Source organism: Felis catus, chromosome C1 (genome assembly GCF_018350175.1).
Source record: "Felis catus isolate Fca126 chromosome C1, F.catus_Fca126_mat1.0, whole genome shotgun sequence".
In the NCBI taxonomy this organism is placed as follows: domain Eukaryota; kingdom Metazoa; phylum Chordata; class Mammalia; order Carnivora; family Felidae; genus Felis; species Felis catus.
Genome location: NC_058375.1, coordinates 98,792,395 through 98,815,720, shown reverse-complemented (window position 1 = coordinate 98,815,720; position 23,326 = coordinate 98,792,395). Strand labels below are relative to the sequence as shown.

General features: G+C 46.9%; 2 protein-coding genes across 3 annotated transcripts in view; one reads left to right on the top strand and one right to left on the bottom strand.

Moving 5' to 3' along the window:
- The window catches only part of CASQ2 (calsequestrin 2), a 63,881-nt gene extending 55,920 nt beyond the window's left edge, over positions 1–7,961 (top strand). Inside the window, exons 9-11 of the mRNA XM_011285085.4 lie at positions 2,459–2,559; positions 4,962–5,036; positions 6,559–7,961. Of these exons, the coding sequence (XP_011283387.1) occupies positions 2,459–2,559; positions 4,962–5,036; positions 6,559–6,774 (392 nt within the window). The 3' untranslated portion in view covers positions 6,775–7,961. The remainder of the gene's footprint in view (positions 1–2,458; positions 2,560–4,961; positions 5,037–6,558) is intronic.
- Positions 7,962–14,294: 6,333 nt separating this feature from the next.
- VANGL1 (VANGL planar cell polarity protein 1) overlaps positions 14,295–23,326 on the bottom strand; it is a 54,195-nt gene continuing 45,163 nt past the window's right edge. For both annotated transcript variants that reach the window (XM_045033322.1, XM_023259024.2), the window contains one exon: positions 14,295–21,461. In XM_045033322.1, the coding sequence (XP_044889257.1) occupies positions 21,201–21,461 (261 nt within the window). In that variant the 3' untranslated portion in view covers positions 14,295–21,200. The remainder of the gene's footprint in view (positions 21,462–23,326) is intronic.

Sequence of the window (23,326 nt, the reverse complement as noted above, 5' to 3'; positions counted from 1 at the left end):
ATCCCACAAACCGTGAGATCACAACCTGAGCCGACGTCAAGAGTCAGACACTTAACCTACTAAACCACCCAGGTGCTCCTCAAATTCACTTTTAAATCTGATTCTTACCTTCCAGAGTACTTCCTTCTGGCTGCTGAAAGTAGTCATGGGAAGTGTTTTTGGAGAGTTCCCCCTTGTGTTCTGTGTAATGATATATAACCCACAGATTCCCTGTTCTGTGGCACAGTTCTGTCCCCAGAGAAGGGAGATCCGTGGTGTCCAGATATCAGGAAATAGAACTGTGCCACAGAACAGGGAATCTGTGGGTTATGTATCATAATACGCAGTGCTCGACCTTCTCAGCCTCTCCTACAGGCACCAGGAGTAATATCCCCAGACCCAACCCCATCCAATCCCCACAATGACAATGAACTCTAAAGCCTACGGCCCTATTCCTCACAAGGGTCTGTCCTAGAAGGTAACTCGTGATCTCCAGGTTTCCTTCCCTAACCGAACATTTGCTTTACATCACATTGCTTTTACAAAAGTCCTGTGTTAATACCTGCTTTTGCTAATGAAGAGAAATCCAAAGAGGATTTTGGATTTTATAAAATGTTATTGCTTCTTGGCTTTACAGCATTTTGGTTCATAGGAACGTTCTACTTTTGGATATCAAGGGAGACCTGTAATTCAGAAACTAGGTGGAAAAATCACCCAGGCAGAGCATATCTCTGCTGGAAGAGTCTGCGGCCTCTTGACTACTAGCAGTAACTCTGCTCTCCAGATAGCAAGGCCTGAGGGGGCCCAGTCTGAATCTAACAGTTAGCAGTGTGAGCTAGTGACAGTGTGAGTGACTCCACCCACTCAGAGCCGAATTGCTAAGGATGGCATGCATTTTGCCTGGAATGTATTGGAGATGAGGAAGGGCAGAGAAAAATCTTTACCAAGCAAAGGCTAGAGCTCCTGGAGAGGGGCGAGGCTTGTTAAAGTGCCTGGGACCTCAGCACAAGAAGAAACATTTACAATGAAAGGGCAGTTACCAGACTGAATTAGGAGACAGGTGGCCAGTTACTTGTAGAGAGGGTATACATTTCAGGCCACACATCAGCTAGGCCAGACATGGAACTTTATTGTCTAGAACCAAACCTGAATTGTACCCAGTGGGAACTGGGTCTGATCATCGATGCCCCCCACCCCAACCCTCACCCCACCATCCCTAGAGGTCCGGGGTCTTGCCGCTTCCCGGGGGCACAGACAGGTGCACTATTCACCTGGTCGGTGTCGGCTGTGGTTGCATATGGTCTCCAGCCCTTGTTCCCAGCAGGTCACCTCTGGTCCTGTCCATCCCAACTGTGGCATCGTCCATGTTCCTCAGAACCACAGAGAACTCGGTGGGGCCTCGGGACAGACCTTTCTGCCCCAGTGCTCCTGCACTGAGGGGTCCTCCAGGAGATTCGGGGGCCTTTCCATTTTCCTGAGTTTCATTCTGAAACAAAGCCTGAGGCCCCTATGCTCTGATTTTCCCTGGAAGTGTGGAGTTTCTGTGTGTGGACACACATGTACACACCAGCTTACATCTGTGCACACGCACGTACAAACACGTATGCGTAAACACATACGCACAGGCACAGAGCTCATTCTCAGATACTTCCCAGAGTCTCCACTCTTTGTTTCTAGTTTGGAGTCGGGTGGGGATGTAGTGGGGTTAGGGTGTGCTTTTTCTTACTAACCATTCTTCCAAAACTTTTTGTTTCTGGTATAAATTTTATGCTCCCAGTCCTTAAAGGTTTAGGCTTAATTTTTTATTTTTATTACAAAAAAAAAAAACAAAAAAACAAAAAACTGTGTTCTTGAGGCTCACAAGGCTTGTCTCTGCTTTTCTTATGAATCATCCCTCCCCTGGGGGCAATGAATGCTGCTGCCTGGTTGGGGGAAGGCAGACAAGGAAATGGTGAGGGAGGAAGAGAAACCCTATTTGCTATCTCAAAGCTATGAAACCAGCTGTAAATCAGAAGCATAGTTTGAAAGTTTTAGAAATTCCAGGTTGTAGAAAATTAAGCATCCAGGCTACATGTTCTTGGTATGTAGAACTCAGGGATGGCAAATTACTGGTTTCCAAAGAGGGCACAGGGCACCGGGGACCAGGCAGGGGTTCCTCTGATCTGGGATTGTACTTGCTGACTCAAGCCTGGTCAGTTTTCACGTGCAGATTAGCCAATGGAGCCCAGCTTTGAGTTAAGAAGCAGCCACTTCCCTGTGAACTTTTAATTTTTTTATTTAAAATTTTTATCATTTCCTTTGAGGAAGCTGCTTTGCGGCTGGAGTTCTCATCTGACTCATTTTATAGAATAATCCTATAATTAAGGGTATGCACCAAATAGGCCTAAGAAACCCTCGTGGAAAAACCACACTCCCTGCTCTTGGTGTTGGAAGCCATGTCTGTGCTGGGGTTACTCAGCCTTCTCGAATCCTGCTTCAGATGGTTACGAGTTCCTGGAAATCCTGAAACAGGTTGCCAGGGACAACACGGACAACCCTGACCTGAGCATCGTGTGGATTGACCCGGATGACTTTCCTCTGGTGAGTGGCTCAGACCCCAGCACCTTTGGCGGTCACCTTCACAGTCTCATGCTTGTGTTTAGTGTGAGCCCCGGGAGCACGAAGCAGGGTGTGAATCAGGAGACGCACTTGCAGAAACACGATGACCACCCCCATCCGGTGTGGGAGACCTTGGCCACTGGGGCAACACTGACTTTCGCACTGACACGATTAGACCCAGCACTCACCTCCCTGGAGACCAGGGGTTCCTCTGGCCCACCCACGCGAGTGAGCGGGGTGAATTTCTTCTGCTAGCACATCCATTGCTGTCCCCATCCCACCACCTCCCTTGCTATCGCGTCCTTCATGTTCTGGGGGAGGGGGGAGCGTCATTCCAAGGGAACCAGAGTTACTAAGAAATTAAAATCAGACCTGAACATTTTGCATGGAGTTAAGAACTTCATGGAGAGAAGGAGCAAGTTCTTGGAGGGCAAAGACCATCTGCCACGTGCATTGTGTTCTCCCAGGTCCTAGCATTGTTGTATCTAGCACATGTTGAATGTATAAGAAAATTAAAGTCCCAAACTCTTGCTGGTGTCAGTGATCAATGGCCATAAAACCTTGATTATGCCTATTTTTTTTTTTTTTAATTTGTTTGAGACAGAAAGAGAGAGGGAGAAGGAGAGGGGGCAGAGGGAAAGAGAGAGAGAATCCCAAGCAGGCTCCACACTCAGCGTGGAGCCCGATGGGGGTGCTCGATCTCACGACCCTGGGATCATGACCTGAGCCAATTTTTTTCAAATTTTATTTGAGAGAGAGAGGGTTATGCTTACTTTTAAAGAGAATAATAAACAGAATTCGTACAGCACACGAGCCCAGTGGTCGTGATCATGGATGTAGCTAATTTACTCTACTGTATGCTTGGAACCATAGTAAGTTCTTCACACGGACCATCTCATCTAATCCTCCCGACAACACTATGAAGTAGGGACTATCATAATCCCTGTCTGACAGATGAAAAGAAAAACAGCTGGCGAGGTTGAAGCTACTATGCGGCAGACGTGATATCCTGACCCAGGACTATGTGATGCCAAAGTTTTGTCTGCTAGTCAGTGGGCTTCAGGATGAGCCAGCTGCTGGTGACCAGTACACGTTTAGTTATCATTAGATTATAAACGATAACCTGTCTTCTTCCCAAAATTACCATTTGTTGCATAGGACACGACGGATCATATCATGATTAAATAGTCAAAATGGAGGGGATTTCATGAGTTTGAGGGTCCTGAAACCCAAGCCTACATACAGAGTAAGTGAATCGAAGGCAGAGACTCTCCTGACACCTGAGGTCACTGTCATCATTCTGGGTAATCGTAACAGAGTCATGGCCTCCTAAGATCCTAGATATTATGACATTTTTTAGTTAGCCTCTGCCAGACTGTATTTCTAGTTTACCCGGACTGTTTTGTTATGCAGGCTTGCAGATGGCCAGCAGCTCTCCCAACTTGCCCTATGTGTTTGTTTATCTTGGTTTTTACAAAGGAGAAATCTTTATTTTTTTTTTATTAAAAAAAATTTTTTTTTCAACGTTTATTTTATTTTTGGGACAGAGAGAGACAGAGTATGAACGGGGGAGGGGCAGAGAGACAGGGAGACACAAAATCGGAAACAGGCTCCAGGCTCTGAGCCATCAGCCCAGAGCCTGACGCGGGGCTCGAACTCACGGACCTCACGGACCACGAGATCGTGACCTGGCTGAAGTCGGACGCTTAACCGACTGCGCCACCCAGGCGCCCCACAAAGGAGAAATCTTTAGACTGTCCCGACATCCAGGTTCCTGACTATCCCTCGTCCCCATCAAGCCATATATTTGCCTTGGAGACTTTCTGTCACTGAACATTTGCACTGTCTTAGCCCCACGGCCCCTTACTCCTTCAGTCCCCCCCAGTCTAGTCCATGTGGATCCCAAGCCTGGCAACGTACGCCTCCCCTGCCACCAACCCTTTTAATTGGATGGCACTTCACTACCTTCCAGCCACCTCGTGGATCAGAGTAGTGCAAGGTCAGGGATTTTTAAATGGGCCACTGAAAGAGAAGTGGGGGGAAAATGGCTCTCTCGCCACACATAAACTATAAAAGAGCCACAAGTAATTTGGGAATCAACGTCAGACCATCTCTGTAATATTCTTCCTTACAGCTGTAGAAGATTTTATATTACATGTTTTCATAGTTTGTGTTATAACATCTTGTTTTCATACTTCTTTAAAGTGCTTGAGGGCTGAGGCCAAGTCTTCAGTTTTCAAAGTGCCCACAGATGTTTTGGAGACCTTTAATCAATGGTGACCTATGATGATGGGATGGCAGGTGGGTCCAGCCACAAAATGTGGCTTTAACAGGGAATGCCCTCTGTCTGCTGTCTAATCTCATTTTTTTTGTTGTTGCTTCAGCTTGTTGCCTATTGGGAAAAGACTTTCAAGATTGATCTATTCAAGCCACAGATTGGGGTGGTGAATGTGACAGATGTGAGTATACCCCATGAAAACTTGCTCAGGCACCCTCAGACTGTCCCGTCCTGACTGGGCCACCACGTATACGAGTCTAGCCTGTCCTGAAATGAAAAACTTGCCGGTGTGGCCCAAGCCTAGTGTCTGAGCCAGTCTTAATCTATGGTTTCATGATTCGCTTCCATGGGCACTTCCTTGGAAATGTATGGCCATGTTTCCTTGCTTACAGGGCCAGCTGTCCTGTTTTACTATTTGGAGCTTTCCACCCAAGTAACCTCTCCTGTGAATTTTCTCCCCAAGCACAACAACAAACTGATTTAATGCAAAAGAACCCACACATGAAGCTTCCATTGCACAGTGGCTGATCAGCAAGGGGGCTACAGGAGAAGGGGAGGAAGATCACCATGCAGGCGCCATTAAACTGAGGGCAGGGAGGCAAGCTGGTGTGGCAGACTGGCAGAGCATGAGGAATTTTAGATCTCAGCCCAGATGTCTGATACAACTCCACCATTAAAAAAAAAAACCAGAAAGGGGTACAGATACAACAGATAATGGGCAAACAATGGACAGAGATGGTCACAGAGAAGTCATTAGAGCCCTAATTAATGGCGGTGGAAATGCTTGTGAATGGGGCCCAGGTAGCCATGTCCTTTTACCCTGTTGCTGGGCGTCTGGTCACCTGGGGAATTCTGCACTTATTTATTATCGAAACTGCCTTTTAAATTAATAATAATAAACAAGTTTTAAAATTTGCTCAAGTTAAAACATTTTTAAGTAAAACAGCAGACGATAAGGTGAAAAGCAAAAGTATTTCCCACTGCCCTGACCTTCTTCTTTTTCCCATTCCCCGAGGGAACCACTGGTAAGTGGTTTCATGGCCGTCCTACCAGAAATGTCATATACATGTTTGTTCTTATTAAATAGGTGTCTTGTAGATATGCTCATGTAATCAGAGGGGGAAAAAAAAACAGTGCAAACATAATTACAATTCATAATAATACTTGATTTCAATACCCCTGGAAACCGCCCCAATCCTGGCCTGCCTCCCCATCCCAAGCACTTTCCACAGTAACAACCTAATGCTTGGGATAAGGAGAGCAGGCAGGTTAGGGTGGGGAGTGCTGGGGATCTGGAGGAACTACTCCAGGGTGGAGAAGCAAGGAAGAAATTCGGGGTGTGTGGGTGGGGGGAGGTGGCATCTTAAGGAGGGGCTGGGTTGAAGCAGCTGCCAGTCTCAGCATGCTGGGCTCCGCCCATTCCCCTGCCAACCCTCCACAGCCCTGCCTCCACACTCTTCCTCCTTCCCCAGAAACCGTTCTGCACAAACTACACACACACACACACACACACACACACACCTCCTTTTATCTTGCACAAGTGCGATACTACCCAGAGTGTTCTGCATTGAGGCTTTCACATTTAACAGTGTGCACACGTCCCTGACAACTGAGCCAGGCTGCTTGGACCCCTCTGGTCTGACTCGTCCTTCCTGCACTCACTCACTCACTCAGTCCCTCGGTCCCTCGGTCCCTCGCTGCAGGCCGACAGCGTCTGGATGGAGATCCCAGATGATGACGACCTGCCCACAGCTGAGGAGCTGGAAGACTGGATCGAGGATGTGCTTTCCGGGAAGATAAACACTGAAGACGACGACAATGAAGATGAGGATGACAGGGATGATGACGAGGATGACGATGACGATGACGACGACAATTCTGATGAGGATAATGATGACAGCGATGACGATGATGAGTAGCCCCCACCCCGGATGACTGATAAAAGCAAAATCACAGCTACACGACCATGCAGACAGCACGGCGGGGGACAGCACACAGCCCTGGCCTCCGCCCGCCAGCTCCTTCCCCCTTGCCCATCCCTTTCCCCAACCCCTTCTCATCAGGAGCTGTACCATTCAGCTGTACTCTAAACCCAGTAATCCCACTCAGCAGGAACAAGTGGGGGAATTATTGCCATGTGGACTGTCTTGATTGTCTTGGAAAAACTCTTGTTCTTTGCCAGACCGTCAGCGGTCATAGCAGTGCCAGAATCCAGTGGTCTGGTCGAACAATCCCCTGACACCGCTACTCAAGTTTACTTGTTGTCTTTGCTGTGTCGGTAACAGAATGGACAGCTGGCAAACTCCGAGCATAGAGTGACCTTACAGTCGGAGCCCAGGGAGACCCGCAATTAATCCATTTGGCTCCCGTGCCTAGAACATCAGTGGGGATCCCTCCTCAAGGCAAGAGGTTCTCTCTTAGGGAGGGCTCAGCCTTAGAAACGAGTTTATAAATCAGTTAAACTGATTCTTTCAAATGTAGGTGAGACCATTATGAGCTCAGATCCAAGTGTTGGGATAGCTACCGGGAGGCCTTGAACCCCATGTGTACAGATATCACCATCATTTCTAGTACGTTAGGATCTGGGATCGGAGGTAGATTTGCTTTCTGAACTTCCCTTTAGCGACGACAAATCTTGCACTATGCACAAGGGGGTGGGGAAAGTGGGAGGATTACAGGTTTTTAATTTTTTCTTCTGGGTTCATGCCCCTGATTGAGTCAGCTGGCTTCCTAGTCTGAACTGGGATCTAGATACCCTTCTCTGTTGCTGCTAGTGAGCCTTCCCTTGGGGAGTGAAAGTTGGTTTATCTAGAAGTCAACCAATGCTCCATTTGTCAGCCCTCCCACACTTGCACAGGACAATAGCTAGAGTTCATAATGGCGCCCTCAGGCACTGAGAGAATCCCAAAGTGCCTTCAAGACTATCTAGAAGTTACATTGTGCTTGATAGTTTTAGCAGTAAGTGTGCATTATAACGTTCTAATTTATTTTCTCAATCTTTTAACACGTGTAAGACACGGTGCAAATGCTTTGGAAATAGGGTAATCCTTGTATGGAATAGTAGCCAACTAACACTGCCATTAAACTTATACTTTGAAAATATTGAGACTATCTTGGAAATCCTCGCTTGGTTTTCCTGATCCGGCTCATTCTCTCTTGGTTCCTGTCCTACCTCTCTGTTCCCTCTGTTTTCCTTTCTGGCCCCTCTTTCCCTCCCTGCCCTTTAAATGATAGTGTTTCACAGTATCTCTTGACTCTAACTTTCTTCCAAGGTACTATCATCCGTGCCCGTCAGCTACCACCTGTGGGCTAATGACGTCCAAGTCTGGGTCTCTAACCTTGACCACTCTCTTAGTTTTAGACCCCATTCATCTTGGTTTGGATGTTGCACAAGCAATGCAAACAACATGGCAAAACCCCAACTCATTACCTTCTCCCCTAAACTTCTCCTCCTCCTCTTCATGGAGTCCCATATTGGAAGAGTGGTATCACTGTGTATCCAATTGTCAAGGTGATCTGAAGGGGCTGCCTTCCCCTCTGCAACCATGGAATTTTGTGCATACCCCAAACCATGGAAATTGTCCTTAACTGTAACACATAGGAGCGCCTGGGTGGCTCGGTCGGTTGAGCATCCGACTCTTGGTTTCGGCTCAGGTTCATGGTTCGAGCCCCATGCTGGGCTCTGTGCTGACAGTGCAAAGCCTGCTTGGGATTCTGTCTCTCTCCCTCTCTCTCTTTCTGTGCCCTTCCTGTGCTCTCTCTCTCTCTCTCTCACAGAATAAATAAATGAACTTAAAAAATCATTTAAATTGTAACACATATTTATGTGCCTGTCTTTTCACTAAATTGTAGGCTTCTTGGAAGCAAGGAATTTATTTATCTTTGTATCCTCAGCAACTAGCACTTTATCCAGCACAAAGTACACACTCGTTTCTTGAACTGGTGGGTGAATGATTGATTCACCAGAATACGTATCATTCCCCAGCGCTGTTGGATAACAATGCTTACAAGGCCTCCCCTTCACAAAGCAAGGCAGACACTTCCCAAGCTGGACTATGTTGTGACCCAGCCAGACCCAACCACACCTCTAATAAGCTCTTGGGGAGGTAAATTTTCAAAGCAATCTTTGAAGCTAATCTTTCAAGTAGTCAAGGAATGTGGTCTGTCATGAAAGTGGTCTGTTCTCCAGCCCAGGAAAAATTCCCTGTTCCTGGAGGCTGAGCAATATGCATTAAGTCTAAATCATGTCGTGGTACTCCCATATTAGAAGCACTGAGTGTTAAGTTAGTACCGTTTGTATGTAGCAGTGCTGTTTAGTTATTGGTCTAAAACCTCTTGAGCTGGTATTTATTGAATGTTTGGTATGTGCCTGGAGCACGATGCTATGTGCTTTACATGTATTATGTCATTTAATCCTCACAAAGTTCTTATTCTCCCCATTTTACAGATGAGGAAGCGAAGACTCAGAGGGCCCAAGGGATTTTCGCAGGGCCACACAAACACTTTAAAGGAGTATAAATGTAACTTCATTTTTATACTGAAATCAAGGATTTAAACTCAATCAAATTCCTTAAATTAAGCAATCAAAGGATCCCAGTTCTTTTCCTTGGATAGTCTCCTGAGATGGACGCAAGTGAATTTCCCACAATTCTTTTCGCTGCTTAAGCCAAGATATTCCTTCCCTGGAGGCCGTACTCAACTTACCCCATATTTGAAATGGAGGTTAATTAGAACTGCAAGTTCTGGCCATCCTGTCGGGGAAAAAATTCATTGTGCTATCCAGAATGCACAATCATTTTCAGTGTATTTTTTTAAGTAACATCTCATAGCTAGAAATGAGCTGATCTTTTCCACAATAAGGCTGTGTACTGTCCAGGCCCTAGTGTGTATAATGCAGGAAGCCCATACTAGTAATGTCATTTGTCATAGATCATTACCAAGTAGCTTTTGATCAACAATCCCGATACATGCAGACATACCCCTCGTAAGTGCTGGTGGGTCCTGGAGCTCTGCCTTCCAACTTCCCACTCCCACCGGGATTCTCCACCCTGCTCAGCGAGCAGCAGAATATTGTCCTCCAAGCTTATTTAGAAAACACAGATGCCAGTCTCGAGCCCAGACACCCTGATGTGTCATCTACAGAGCTGGAGACTGACCATCTACATTTTGGAGTCACTGGGGACTGACACAAGCCAAGGCTAGGAACCATGGCTCATCCACAGGTGATCTCACTCAGCCTGTGGTTACCAGCATCATGTGTCTCTAGCCAGGCTCTCCTGTTTTCAAACCCTTCACCCCAACCATCTCTCCTGGACAGCTTCATCTGGAGGTCCCCTAGGCACCTAAGATCAACGCAGTTTGGGGGCTTTAAAGATCTCCCCCAAATTAGGTCAAGAAGTCAGCAGTGCAATGTTAGTAATTAATAATAATAATTAATAATCACCATTATTACAGAAGAGCGGCAATTTGGAGACTAGATATGAGAAGAATGGGCTTCCCAAGCTTCCTGCCTCCAACTGCGGGCTCCCCAAGGGAATCAGACTTGTAGAGAGGACCAAGGCCATTGCCTTTCAGTGGGCGAGGATGGAGGAGAAGAGAAAAAAACCAGACCCTCCACACTAACTTCACCCCCAAGAACTTCACCCCAAGAAATCTGGACAAAGGTCTGTTACCCACTAACCAGGTAACTCGCTCTATCTCAGGACAGGAGTACGGTTTAGGCAAAAGGCCAGCAGCACGTAGGAAATGATCCTTCTTCATAGAAGCAGAGGAGTGGGGAAGAGGTATCCCCCTCTGGCAGTGTTCAAGCCAGAAATCTTACAGCCATTCCGTTGTGTCCTGCTTCTGCATCAACTAAGGAGCAAGTCCTGGGCTCTCCTCTGCGCCCACCCCTGCTGTGTAACTGAGGCTGTACAGTCTCCTACTTGGGTTCCAGCAGGGTTCCAGCTGCTCTCCCACCTCCAACCCAGCCTGAGTGCTGTGATCAAGTGATCTTTCTAAAATCAAAAACCGATCATGTCACACACATGCTTAAAATTCAGTGGCTCTCTATTCCCAGTAGGTGTTTAAAAAAAAAAATTTTTTTTTCTGACTAGAAGAAGCCAAAGAGTGAGCTATGAATGGAAAGGTCGTTGACTGTGAATGCAGAGCCGGGATGTGTCGTGGGAGGTTGGGGAGGAGAAACGGGATGGGTTTTGTAAAATCCAAAGTCCTTGAAGTGTCTCGCCTCCGTATGAAGAAAGCAAAGTGTGAGTAGCGCTGACTGATGCTGGCGAGATCTGGGATCCTGGATTAGGAAAGCATCGGACGAGACGGGGTGATTTCTGCTGCCTACGTCGAGTGTCTGTCTTGGAATTATGGCATCCACGTGCCCCATTTGGGATTATAGCGCCCGGTGGTTGTTTTATCAGAAGTTGTTTTATCAGCACCGCTGGCAACAGGCTACGGGGTCAGGTGTACCTTTGTAATTAGTAAAGGCCAGTTTCCTTTGCAGGACACTCAAGGTCTATGTGTGTTGCCTTTTATCCACCTTATCAGCCTCATCTCCCATGATGCTTCCCGACCACCTGCCTCCTCTATTCTTAGAAGCTAAAGTCTGTGGAAACTTCCTGGCTGCTTAACAGCTCCAAGCCTTGGCTCATGCTATTCCGTCTACTGGAATGCCTGTCCTTTCCCATCTGTGCCTGCCTGGCGAACTCCCAACTATCTTACCTTAAGTATAAAGTAGGGTGCATCCTATGACTCTTCTGTGACTCTTGGAGCTAACTGGCCACCTCATCTGCTGAGCCCTCACTGCACCCTGTGTAAAGTTCTCTTATAGAAACTACAATTTATTATGCTTTTATGTGTACGTCTATTCGTTTGAAAGCAACCTTGGGGAAAAGACTTTGTCTAATTCTGTTCTATCCTCAGTGCCTAAGTTCTGATAGGTACTTAATAAACTTGTTTGACTAAGTACTCTCTAAGCCCTACGCAAAGCTAATTTAACAGTGATTAGCACCGCTAAGAATGTGCTAGTGATTATCAAAAGCTATTAGTACCATTAAGAATATGCTGGTGATTATCCAAAGTCATGCAGGGACTTTTTGGCAATGCTGTCATCTGTTCAGTGTTGCTTCGGAGAGCCAACTGCTAAAAAGAATAGAATAGAATAGAATAGAATAGAGTAAAATAGAATAAAATAAAATAAAATAAAATATAAAATATAAAATAAAATATAAAATAAAATAAAATAAAATAAAATAAAATAATAAAATACGAACACAGGTGGGGCGCCTGGGTGGCGCAGTCGGTTAAGCGTCTGACTTCAGCCAGGTCACGATCTCGCGGTCCGTGAGTTCGAGCCCCGCATCGGGCTCTGGGCTGATGGCTCAGAGCCTGGAGCCTGTTTCTGATTCTGTGTCTCCCTCTCTCTCTGCCCCTCCCCCGTTCATGCTCTGTCTCTCTCTGTCCCCAAAATAAATAAACGTTGAAAAAATAAATAAAATTAAATTGTCTTAATTAAAAAAAAAATACGAACACAGGAACTCTTTGGCTCAGTGAGGAAGCTTCCGATGTGTGAAGTTCTTTTTTTTTTTTTTTTTTTTAACATTTATTTATTTTTGAGACAGAGACAGAGCATGAACAGGGGAGGGTCAGAGATAGAGGGAGACACAGAATCTGAAACAAGCACCAGGCTCCGAGCCATCAGCCCAGAGCCCGACGCGGGGCTCGAACTCACGGACCGCGAGATCGTGACCTGGCTGAAGTCGGACGCTTAACCGACTGCGCCACCCAGGCGCCCCCGATGTGTGAAGTTCTTTAGTCAGGTAAGCACAGTCACCTAGAAATACAGGCACCATGACGGGAAGCAAAGCGGCATGGGATGGCAGCAGAAATCCCAGACCCCACTCTCCGGGAACAGGATAACCACAGCCACCTGACTGCGCATTTATTGTAATGCATCTGCAGATCCACATGCTTGCAAGGTGAACTAAGGACCTCTTTGGAATTAATCTGGCATTTTAACAGTCTGAACTCTTCAGAGTAGCGATGGCTAGAATGCTCAAGGTTAACCCTAGGACCCTACAAAACACCAATGATTCCCTTAAAATAATCACATGTGATTAGATTGTGGCTGGTAGCTTCAGCCCTGAATATGCTATCGTGTTCTCATTCACTCATTCGCTCAAGTATTCAATCAACGGCCCTTTGACGCTTGTTCACACATGCGGATCACAGAAGGCAGAAATGAGTGGGTGAGATGGGAGCGCTGAGCAAAAAGCTAGAAAAGGAAAATGTTTAAAGAAGCTTGTGTCAGTCCTACAAATGCATCATCATCTTGTCTGAAATAGTACAAATTCTCAGAACCGCAGTAACACATTCAACTGTAAATACAGAGAACATACCCAAAAGTCGAATGCAGTTTTTGTTTTTCTAGGTCAACCTTAGCCTGTATAACCAGAAGACGCTTGCGTGACACGTTGACACCAGCAGGGAACTGCCAAGTCTCTCCGGAAGCAGGGACAATGCCCACGTCACGCCACTGCTGGTGAGCCCGGTCTCCGGCACTGGGCGTGCAGGCAGTGACTTAACTGGTGCCGTTCTGGTATCTCTCACTCCACTTCCGTAATCTGATAGTTTATCATCTGATATTCTCAAAACTCTTCCAAAATTCCATAGCAGTAGAATGGGCAGTGAATGAAAAAGAGAGGACTCTTCGGTTTATGTCTGCAGGCAACTTTAATCTTTTCTCCAGCAGGGTTTGCTTGTGCAGATATAAAGTATGCACGTCTTGGCCGATGGCCCAGAGAAACAGGATTTGTCAATAATCTATACAGTGAATATCTTCAAATCAATTGCTTTCTCTGTCCCCTGTCCATGCAACAGGTGAGAATTTGTGTGCTATCAGCATTCTATCCAGGTAAAAAGTAGCTGAGTGTAGCAGAAGGCAAGTTCCAACATTTCTTTGGAAAATAATCAAGTTCCTTTTAAATAGACCTACCTATCTGAAATCCCTCAATAATTAACATTGAATTACCAAGCCACTCACCAAAACAATCCAATATTTACCCTCCCCCCCCCCAACAAATCCAGGGTCTGACACTTTTCTTCCTCCCTACTTAACTCCAGGATCTTTTTTCACTTGCTGATTTATTCAAAAGGCCCATTTGATCTTCATTTTTAGAGCCTACGATTTTAATGTTCAGTTATCTATTCATTTTAAAACATTCTCTTGAGCATAAAATGATCACAACAGATAGTTTTCATTACAGTGGCAATCCACATTTCATTCAATCTATCATTATAATTGTCTTGGTTTTCACAGAACCTTGACGTGTTTTTAAGAGGGTATCAAAATCATACAAGAGCGCAAATGTTCCCTAAAAAAAGAATAAAAAAAGAAAAACACCAAACAACTTTTTAGATTGAAATAACCACATGAAAAAAAGAAGCCAAATACAATTTGGGAGTTCAGTTTATTTTTCAAGTTTTACAGTATAAAAAAATGCAACATGTAAAATGTTTTAACAGTTCATTGGGATTGGGGGTGGGACCCAAAAGGGGACCAAATGACTTGGCTGCCAGGTACGCCGTGTCAGCTGTAAACACTAACATTGGTACTGATAGATGTCACAATGAGAAGACATCTCCTAGGATACACCTTGTGCATGTGTGTAAGTGTCCTCGTGCGGATGACTGCTGGTTGATCCATTCATTTAGATGTTCGAAAGGCCTCATCAGAGCCTATTCAGAAGTTCTCATACATACGTGGTGACGAGAGCAGAGACTGATTAGCAAAACTGCCCCCTCCCGGTTACAAAAAGCACAGTATCAACTACCAAGAAAGAACGCAAAGTCCCCCGGCCCCGTTTTTGCACAAACCATTCTGGCTCCCTCAGACAGAGACAGACGGTTTTGTCATGGAATCTTCCGGGTTGTAGATCCACAAGTGAAAATTTCTTTCAATACAAAAGCAATTTGTTGGCAAATGAACTTCTCTGAAGACCTGACTCGGCCCTGCTGGCCTCCTCTCTAGAGTCTTTGTTGAGTCAGTGGTCATTCACCAGGTGAGTGATGTTCACCACCCCCATGAGTCAGGACCCAGCCGTTCTCATTCTGGCCAGTGTCCTGTACCCTACACAACAGTTGTACTCACAGACGACTGCTTGGACATCAAGTTTGGGTAATGTCATAATTTAGGGACCTCAGGGGAGTTTGCCATTTAAATAACCCTACAGCAAATCCATTATAGAAATGAGGAATTACCACCAGAGTTCGAATTTTACGATCGTTTTTCTTGAAGAATGATGAGCCACATGAAGCGAATATTCCATTGTTTCTATAACGGAGGGGCACCTCTTCCTACCTGGCCCCTGCAACGGTGACAGTGTGCAACGATCTGAATTCCCTATGACGTGAGTCAAACTAGACTTGTCACCCACAGATTCCCATGCCTGGGTCCCATCACTGGTTCCCTGAGCGACAGTCTCTGGTCCCCAGAGATGAAGCTTTCCTAGGCTTTGGGCTTTTGGGGGGCTTAACGACTCCTAAATGACCAGCTCCTTCAGCACGAAAGCTCATGTTACGCGGGCAAACTCCGATAAATACAAGCAAACACAAAACCAGACAACTGTACATTCAAATATCTGTATGCAAAACTTATTTCAGTGCCAAAAGAAGTGCCAAAGACACTCTGAAGACCAAAGCCTTGGCATTTATCACATTTGTCCCACTGCGCCCCACCCCTCCCAGGCTCAAGGTAAGAGTGTTTTTATTCCCCTAAGTCAAACCACTGGTGTTTTCAAGCTGCGAGACGTCGTAATTGTAGATCCTTCGTGCCATATTGGAAGTAACCTTTCACTTAATGCTTCGGCTGTTCGAGATCTGTTGTTGTATCGGGGAAACTCTAAGACAACCCATTAAAAGAGATTTATTTTACAGGTGAAACAAAGCAAACTGGATTATCCAAATAAAAATGGGACAAGGCCTGGCAAGGGAGACTCACAGAGTCCCCAAATTCTATTTTATTTAGCAGTCTTACAGTTTCTTTTCTACCCTTTGGAAATCTGTGCCAATCCCCAAGGAGCAGCCCTGCTGAGAAATGAGAGCCCCATCTTCGTTTTCCTGTCCTTTACGGAAAGCAAACAGCAGGAGAGAAAAAGGTAGTCTGTACTCCAAGGAACAAAACTTAAAGGCATCGGAAGAGAGGAAAACTGCGTTTCCAGAGTTCTGTTTCATCAGTTGTGTTAAAACTGTTGAGGGCAACTGTGGGGAAAAAGGGTGGGGTGCAAAGTGCTTGCTGAGAGCACCGATGTCACGGGGAGGCCAGGGACCCCCCAGTTCCAGAGCTCCCGAGGCGGGGCCTGTGGGTGGTCTTTCTCCCACCCTAACCAGGTGAAGCAGAGCACCAGCGAGAAGCTTCCTCAGCTCAGGAAGAAGCCTGGTCCGCCCGCTGCCCACCTGCCCAAGCCAGCAGGATGGAGGCAGAGGGCCAGAGGGGCAAAAGCAAGGGGTGGCTGCCCGAACAACAGCACCTTGGTCCTGCTGGGTTGCCTGGGGGCGGGGCATTCTCAAATTCTTTCCATTAGAAATCGCAAGAAACATGCCAGCACCATAGAGAGGTTCCCCCCGGGGCCGCAGCTCTGGTGCAAAGTGAAAGAATCGAAGGGATTCCACCACCTCCAAGGAACCCTCACCCCCAGGTTCAGATTCAAGGTCAAGTGTCCTCAGGTCCCTCCTCCACATTCCCAGATGCCAGATCATTTAGATCACACCTCGAGGTACAGAGAGCGAGGGGCTGGAATCAGACATTAGATTTGAAATCCCATTCACTAGCCATGAGACCTGAGACTGGTCCCTCCCTCCCTGACTGTCCTCCTTCTCACCTGTTAAACTGAGATAACCCTGCCTCCAAGGAGTTCCCGTTCTAGAACAGCACCTGACGTGATACCTGAGACACAGTGTCGGCACCCTTCTCTTCCTTGTCTGACCAAAATATGTTTTGTCAAAAACATGACCTGAAATCTAATTTTCTGGGCATCAACTTGGTTAAAGTGCAATACAGCAACTTCAATGTAGTGTCTAAATTACCTTGATTCACTACTGCCCTGAATACCATTTAAGAACTGTGCTATGGGCTTAAGAACGACTCATATTTTATTAACGATGGAATGTGATCACAAGGTTTCATAGTAAATTCACAGTAGTGATTTATTATTTTTTTTTTGTAACAAGATCCATAAAGCATAAACACTACCCAGAAATACTTACATCACTTTACAATCGCAGGATCGCTGCTGGACTATTTAAATATTATGTTAACATTTCTGTGCTACTTTTAGTAATCAGTCTTATCTTTTTTTATGAAGCTCAGTTTTTAAGTTATATTCAGAAACATAGAATAAGGCTTCCAAGGTAGTGAACTTGGAGCAGCAGAAAGCTTGACCTTTCTTTCTCTGCTTCTTACTGTTTTCAGGTCATAGGGTCCTGAGGCAGGAGAGAGTCTAATGGATTGTCTGCAGGACATCAAAATTTCCAGAAGACACTTCTATGCTAAAGCCATTTACTCCTGGGGAGAAGCCAGTATAACTGATGGAAAGGAATATAGGAGCCAAGGGAGAAATAACGGACTTTAGAGAAGCCTTCCAAAGGATTGGGTGCTGTTAGGAACTCTCTCCGCCATAGGGTATGGGGGAAACACAGACACCCTCAAGACACTCATCCATACAAACACACGCATCAATTACCTGCTGACAGAACTAACCCATCTATAGACAACACAGATGTTCAGATGGCTAACATATAAACCAGACGCTGCTCGTAAATTACCCTCAAGAGAAATGCACACAGATATGGAAACACATACCCACAAACAAGTGTGCGTCCCCATTTAGGGAACGCTACATCACAGAGCCCAGCCAGAGGGCGTGTGAACCAAGGGCCCGATTCTCTTGGTTTTGTGGAGTGACTAACACTCACTTCCCCAGGCGCCAGGGGTGGGGGTGAGGAGAGTCAGGGTAACTAATTCCTACCATCTCCACAGAGGACTTGCCACAGAGATACAGCCGTATCTAAACACATGCACGCAAAATGAAGGGGAGCCATAAGTAGGGTGAGAGGGGAGGGGGACACCTCATCTCATCACCCCCCCCACACACACACTGAAAAGGCGCTTGAACTCTAGCAATGAGCCACAATGCTGCATGTGTGCATGTGCGCGCGCGCGCGCGCACACACACACACACACACACACACACACACACACACACACACCTCCCCACCCCCCCCAGGGCCACCTACCTCCACCCGCCTCTGCACAGAGTTTCTCCTGGCCGTAGATGTGAAAGGGAAGGACAGAGAGGGAAGACGATGAGAGCCAGGCAAAAACCTGGCCAAGCATTTTCTCAAGGGCTTTGTGAACTTCAGCATTAAGTATTCTGGCTTCTGACTTAACCGATAACGCAGAGGATGAATAAACCACAAAGCCTTAGAGTTCCTTCCCCCTCTAGGAATGCAGACTTTTTAACTGTAACATGCAGTTCGTGGACGATTGAAAATTATAATCACCATCAGAAGTAGGCACCGAAGAACAAAAATTACCCACTGGTTAAAACAGCAGCAGGGAACAGAGTGATCTCAGGCACGCACTCCTCATCGGGGTCCTCTACTCCTCACATTGAACATTCATGTTTTAATACCTTAGGCTGAAAGTTATAGAAAATCTATAAACATTTAAGGCAAATGAAATCCTGACTCCTCTAATGTGAAGTCACCTGTATTTTACTAGCCCTCAGGCAGTTTACCCTCTTTTAAAAAGAATAGCCTATTGGTTCCATGGACTGAAATGAAAACGCATCGTTTTCGATTGTGTGACGCAGCTTTCTGAAACCTTCAATCTCTTTAATGTCACTTACAATGTTCCCACTGCACCAGCAACTCGAGTTATTAAGGTTTTGAAAGTGCAAAGGCTTTATCCAAAGATCCTGCATTTTATTTTGTTCTTCTTTCAAAGGGGACTCAATACGAAGCCAGTGTCAAAAATCGATATCCAATTTAAAACCGAAACAATAATTTCAGAAAGGCTGACATTCTCCTATGCAAAGACTGGGGGGAGGGAGGATGGGGGGAGGGGAGAGAGAAAACAAATTCCTTAATTTAAACCCTTTTTCACCCTGCTGGGAATACTTGCACCAAGGCAGTGACGCCAACGTAACCCCTGGGCTGGGGACTTAAGATCGGGTCGGAGGCACAGTATTTTAGAACGTTGATGAACAGTGTCATTACGAACTACGTGTCCTGTATATGAACTCTACGGACTTACGGCGTCTCTAGCCGCTGTGTCCCTCCCTGATGCAGAAGCCTCTGACACCCTTAGCCTGGGACATTAGAACTGCTGCACAGCCAAAGTCTCATCCACTTACACCTTTCCTCGCCCCATCTCCCAAAATAGATTTCCTGAGAAAGATATCATAAGGAATGTCCAGTTTGAAAGGACCTAAAGGCAACAGCTAGGAAAAAAGCACCATGGTTACATGGTATGTGTTTTTCATAAACAGAACCATGTAGTGACACAGCACATCCTGGCTCGAGGCCACACTGACTGGTGTCTCCTTTCTGCTTTTCCAACACTTATCTTTTTGAGCGGAAGGCTGTTGATTCGAGAACGCTGTTTACTTTTTCAGGTACAGGTGCGTTACCAATATCCAAAGCCAATTGTGATTTTCAAAAATGATACACAAATACTGCACCACTTTTGGAACGCACAGCCCAGTAAGGGTATGTGCCAACACACACACACACAGAGAACATTCCGACAGCGTTCTCCTTTTCTAAAGCGAGGTGACTGAATACCCCCAACTTCCTGGGAAAAGCAAGGCCAAATACTTTGTAAAGGTTTGCCATGATACAGGAAGGCAGACGGAGGCACGGACAGGGGCTCCCTTACAGCAGGCCTCCGCCGGGTCAGCTTGCCACAACCCCCACCCCCAAGCCGCGGCTGCTCCCTCTGGCCAGGGGTGAGCTCACTGAAACCAGCGGCATTTCAGAAACCGATCACAGATGAATGGCCCGGGATCCTAAGACTGGCTCCCTCCCTTTCCTTCTCCCAAGCTCGGCCACTTACCCAATCCCTCTCCCCACTTTCCCAATAACTACAAGAAATTCCAGCACCAGGGCCAAAGCAGCTCCTTCCCTGGTGCTAAGTGGCAGAGGTGACGAGTTGCACAGTGATGGTGGTCAGAAAGCAGGGAGCGGACAGCAGCAGCTGTCACCGCGCCGGGCACTGTTTGGTCTCCCGTGGCAGGGCAGCCGGCTCTGAAGCTTCGGCGAGGACTCATCTCCGCGGGAAATGAGAGGCTCCGAGCTGCACCTGCCAGTCCCTGAGTCCCGGTGTCAGTCTTCCGCCTGGTCCCTATGAGCAGCCGGGAGGAGGACCGGGAGGGGAGGGGCTCCCACTGCAGCCTGGGAGGGACAGCCTAGCAGGCTTGCTCGCCCTGTGTTCTAGCTGGTAGGCACTCTACGCTTCCCTGTGCAAACAATCCCCGGGGCCCACTGGAGGCGGCGCACAAAGCCTGCGAGCCCGCGTGAAGAGCCAGGTCCCGGCAGCCTTCCCTGGCCGGTGTGTGGTGCGTGCAGGGGAGGGCAGGTGGAGGGAGACGGGTGGGCAATCATGGGGTCAGGAAAGGTCTACCTGCTCAACTGGAGGGAAGCAGGGTCAGAAACAGGACAGGCAGGTTTTCTCCTTGGGGGAGAAAACAACATAAAATCACGTAGAGCTGTAAACGGATAGTGCACATTTTCTGTCGTGACCTCTCTCTGCAGCACTTAAGGCAACAAAGAACAAAGATGAAGGCAGGCGTTTCCTGAACGGCCCGTGGCTCCCGTGGGTGATGTGGTGCTGGACGTTTACTTACACAAACACATATGTGGACATGTCGCGTCTGGTTTCCCCGAACAGAATAAAGATGTGTCCCCCGGGAGCTCTACCAGGGGGTGGACCAGAAGTGACAGGAGGGCGTGGTCCTGGACGAGAGGCGGGGACTAGATGCTGTAAGGCGAGGCTCCTGAGAGCCACCAGCTCCGCTTTGGTTTACAGCTGTCACAGAAGCGCCAGGGAACAGCTTCTAGAGAAGTCCCATCCACAGAAGTCAGATGTCGTCAGTCACTGTTTTCCAGGGTGGACATCCCCTGCTTCCTTCCAAATAAAGTGCGGATGGTGAAAGGACACTGGTCTATCATCTGCCAGTTTCAGTCAGCGATGAAGAAGAATAAAAAAGGATGCCCCTCTGGTATACATATATATATATATATAGATATCTCATATATTCTTTTTTTTTTTTGTAATAAAGCCACAAATATAAAACTTTTAAACTGAGGTCTCAGACTGTAAGCGAAGGACAAATTTGTGAGATTTGGGGTCTATGAACTCTTCCGAGAGTACGATGAATGGAATTTTCTTCACATTGACCACGAGGCTGAAGTCCAAACATTTGAGGACGAAAACGATTCCATCCCGTAGTCCGTTAGTGACAGCCTCATCACTGACCAGTCTCCACTGCGTCGAGAGCCAGCGCTCCTTGTCATACTGCAGGGTGGGGCCTGCGCTGAGGTAACGTTCCAGAAAGGCCTGGAAAAGAGGGGAAAGGCCATCAGGGAAGAATCACCCCACGCCCACGGCAGTGCCACCAGGGGCCTATTCATCCTGTGCCGATGAAAATGTTTCCCAGCAAGCCAAGATGGAACCCAGCTTATCACACCGTATTCCCATCAGACCCTCACAACGGAGACCTTGTTGGGTAGGGAAACCTCCTTGGACGTCCTCATTCCCCTCTGCCAACTTCCAACCAGAGGTGGGGCGGGGTGGGGGTGGTGGTGGCTGGCATCCGAATCTGCCCGGAAGCCATCGCTGAGGCACCAGCCCAGCCAAGGCTCAGCCCCACCACACATGCCACCACTTGTCCCTGTGCTGGGCCTGCCTCCTCTTGCACGGACAGCTCCTCAGGGCAAGGGCTGGCCCCGAGGGACACCAGGGAAATGTAAGCCTAACACATAAAAGGATATACTTGCACGCTTAAAAATGTATGCTGTACCACTCACAGGTTGTGTGACTGTGGACAAGTCATTTAACCTCCCTGTAAGTGGAGAGAGTAACAGCTCCTAACTCACAGGGCCGCTGTGGGGATGAAAAGATTACCTCCAACCATCGCATGGCACAAGGGAAACCCAACCAGTGTGAGCGATGGTGATCTCCCGTGGGACCAATGTGCACAGGGCAAGTCCGAGGGATGCCAGAGCCCATGTCCTTGTCCTCCTGCTCCAACAGTGCTTAGCTCCTTAGCTCCTGGGAGTTCTTGGACAGCACCCCCTGCCCCCATCCGCCCCAAATGGTGCCCACATGCACTGTTCCTCCTGGGCGTTTACATCTCCTCAGACCACCACCTGAACCTCTGGACACATGAACACACCCTCCTCTAAGCGCTTATAATCACTGGCCTGACTCCCGTGTGACATTCGGCTCAGCGGTGTATTAAATCAATAAATACACTGATTAAGCTGCAAGAATGAGCCAGCAATTCAGACAGGATATATGGGGATATAGCACTCTGGTCCTAGACACAGGATGGTTTCTATGTGCATCGCCTTCCTTCTATACCTCACTCTGCTGCCACGTATATTATTTCTGATCTGTACACTTATATTCTAAGGCGGGAAGTACAGCCATGCCTCAACATCCTTCTAATAGAAAAATAGCTCTTACGGGGGCACCTGGGTGGCCTCGTCGGTTAAGCGTCTGACTCTTGATTTTGGCTCAGGTCATGATCTTAGGGTTTCTGAGATGGAGCCCCTGCTTAAGATTCTCTCTCTCCTTCTGAGCATCTGGATGGCTCTGTCGGTTAAGTATCCGACTTTGGTTCAGGTCACGATCTCATGGTTTGTGAGTTCGAGTCCCGCGTCGGGCTCTGTGCTGACAGCTCAGATTCTATGCCTGCTTCAGATTCTCTGTCTCCCTCTCTCTCTGCCCCTTCCCCACTCATGCTGTCTCTCTCTCAAAAATAAACATTTAAAAAAATTTTTTTTAAGATTCTCTTTCTCTCTCTGCCCCTCCCCTGCTCATCCTCTCTCTCTCTCTCTCTCTCTCACAAAAAACAAACAGCTCTTATGAATCATGAGAAAAAGAAATAACTCAGCAATTAGAGAAATGAAATTAATAATTTATAGAATAAATATTAATAGAAAATTAACATAGTAAAAAAGATGTTCTACCACATTAATAATTCAAGAAACAGGAATTAAAATGAAAAATATTTTTTTTCCTCTTATGTGGACAGTGATTAAAAAGAATGGTAACACCCGACACGCCAATTGTGTGGGAGAAATAAACAATCCTCTCTCAGAGGCAAAAGTGTCAAATAGTAACATGCCTAGGAAGGACAATTTGGCAAGATCTGTACCTTTGATCTAGCTGTTCCTCTACCAGAAATTTATCTTTCA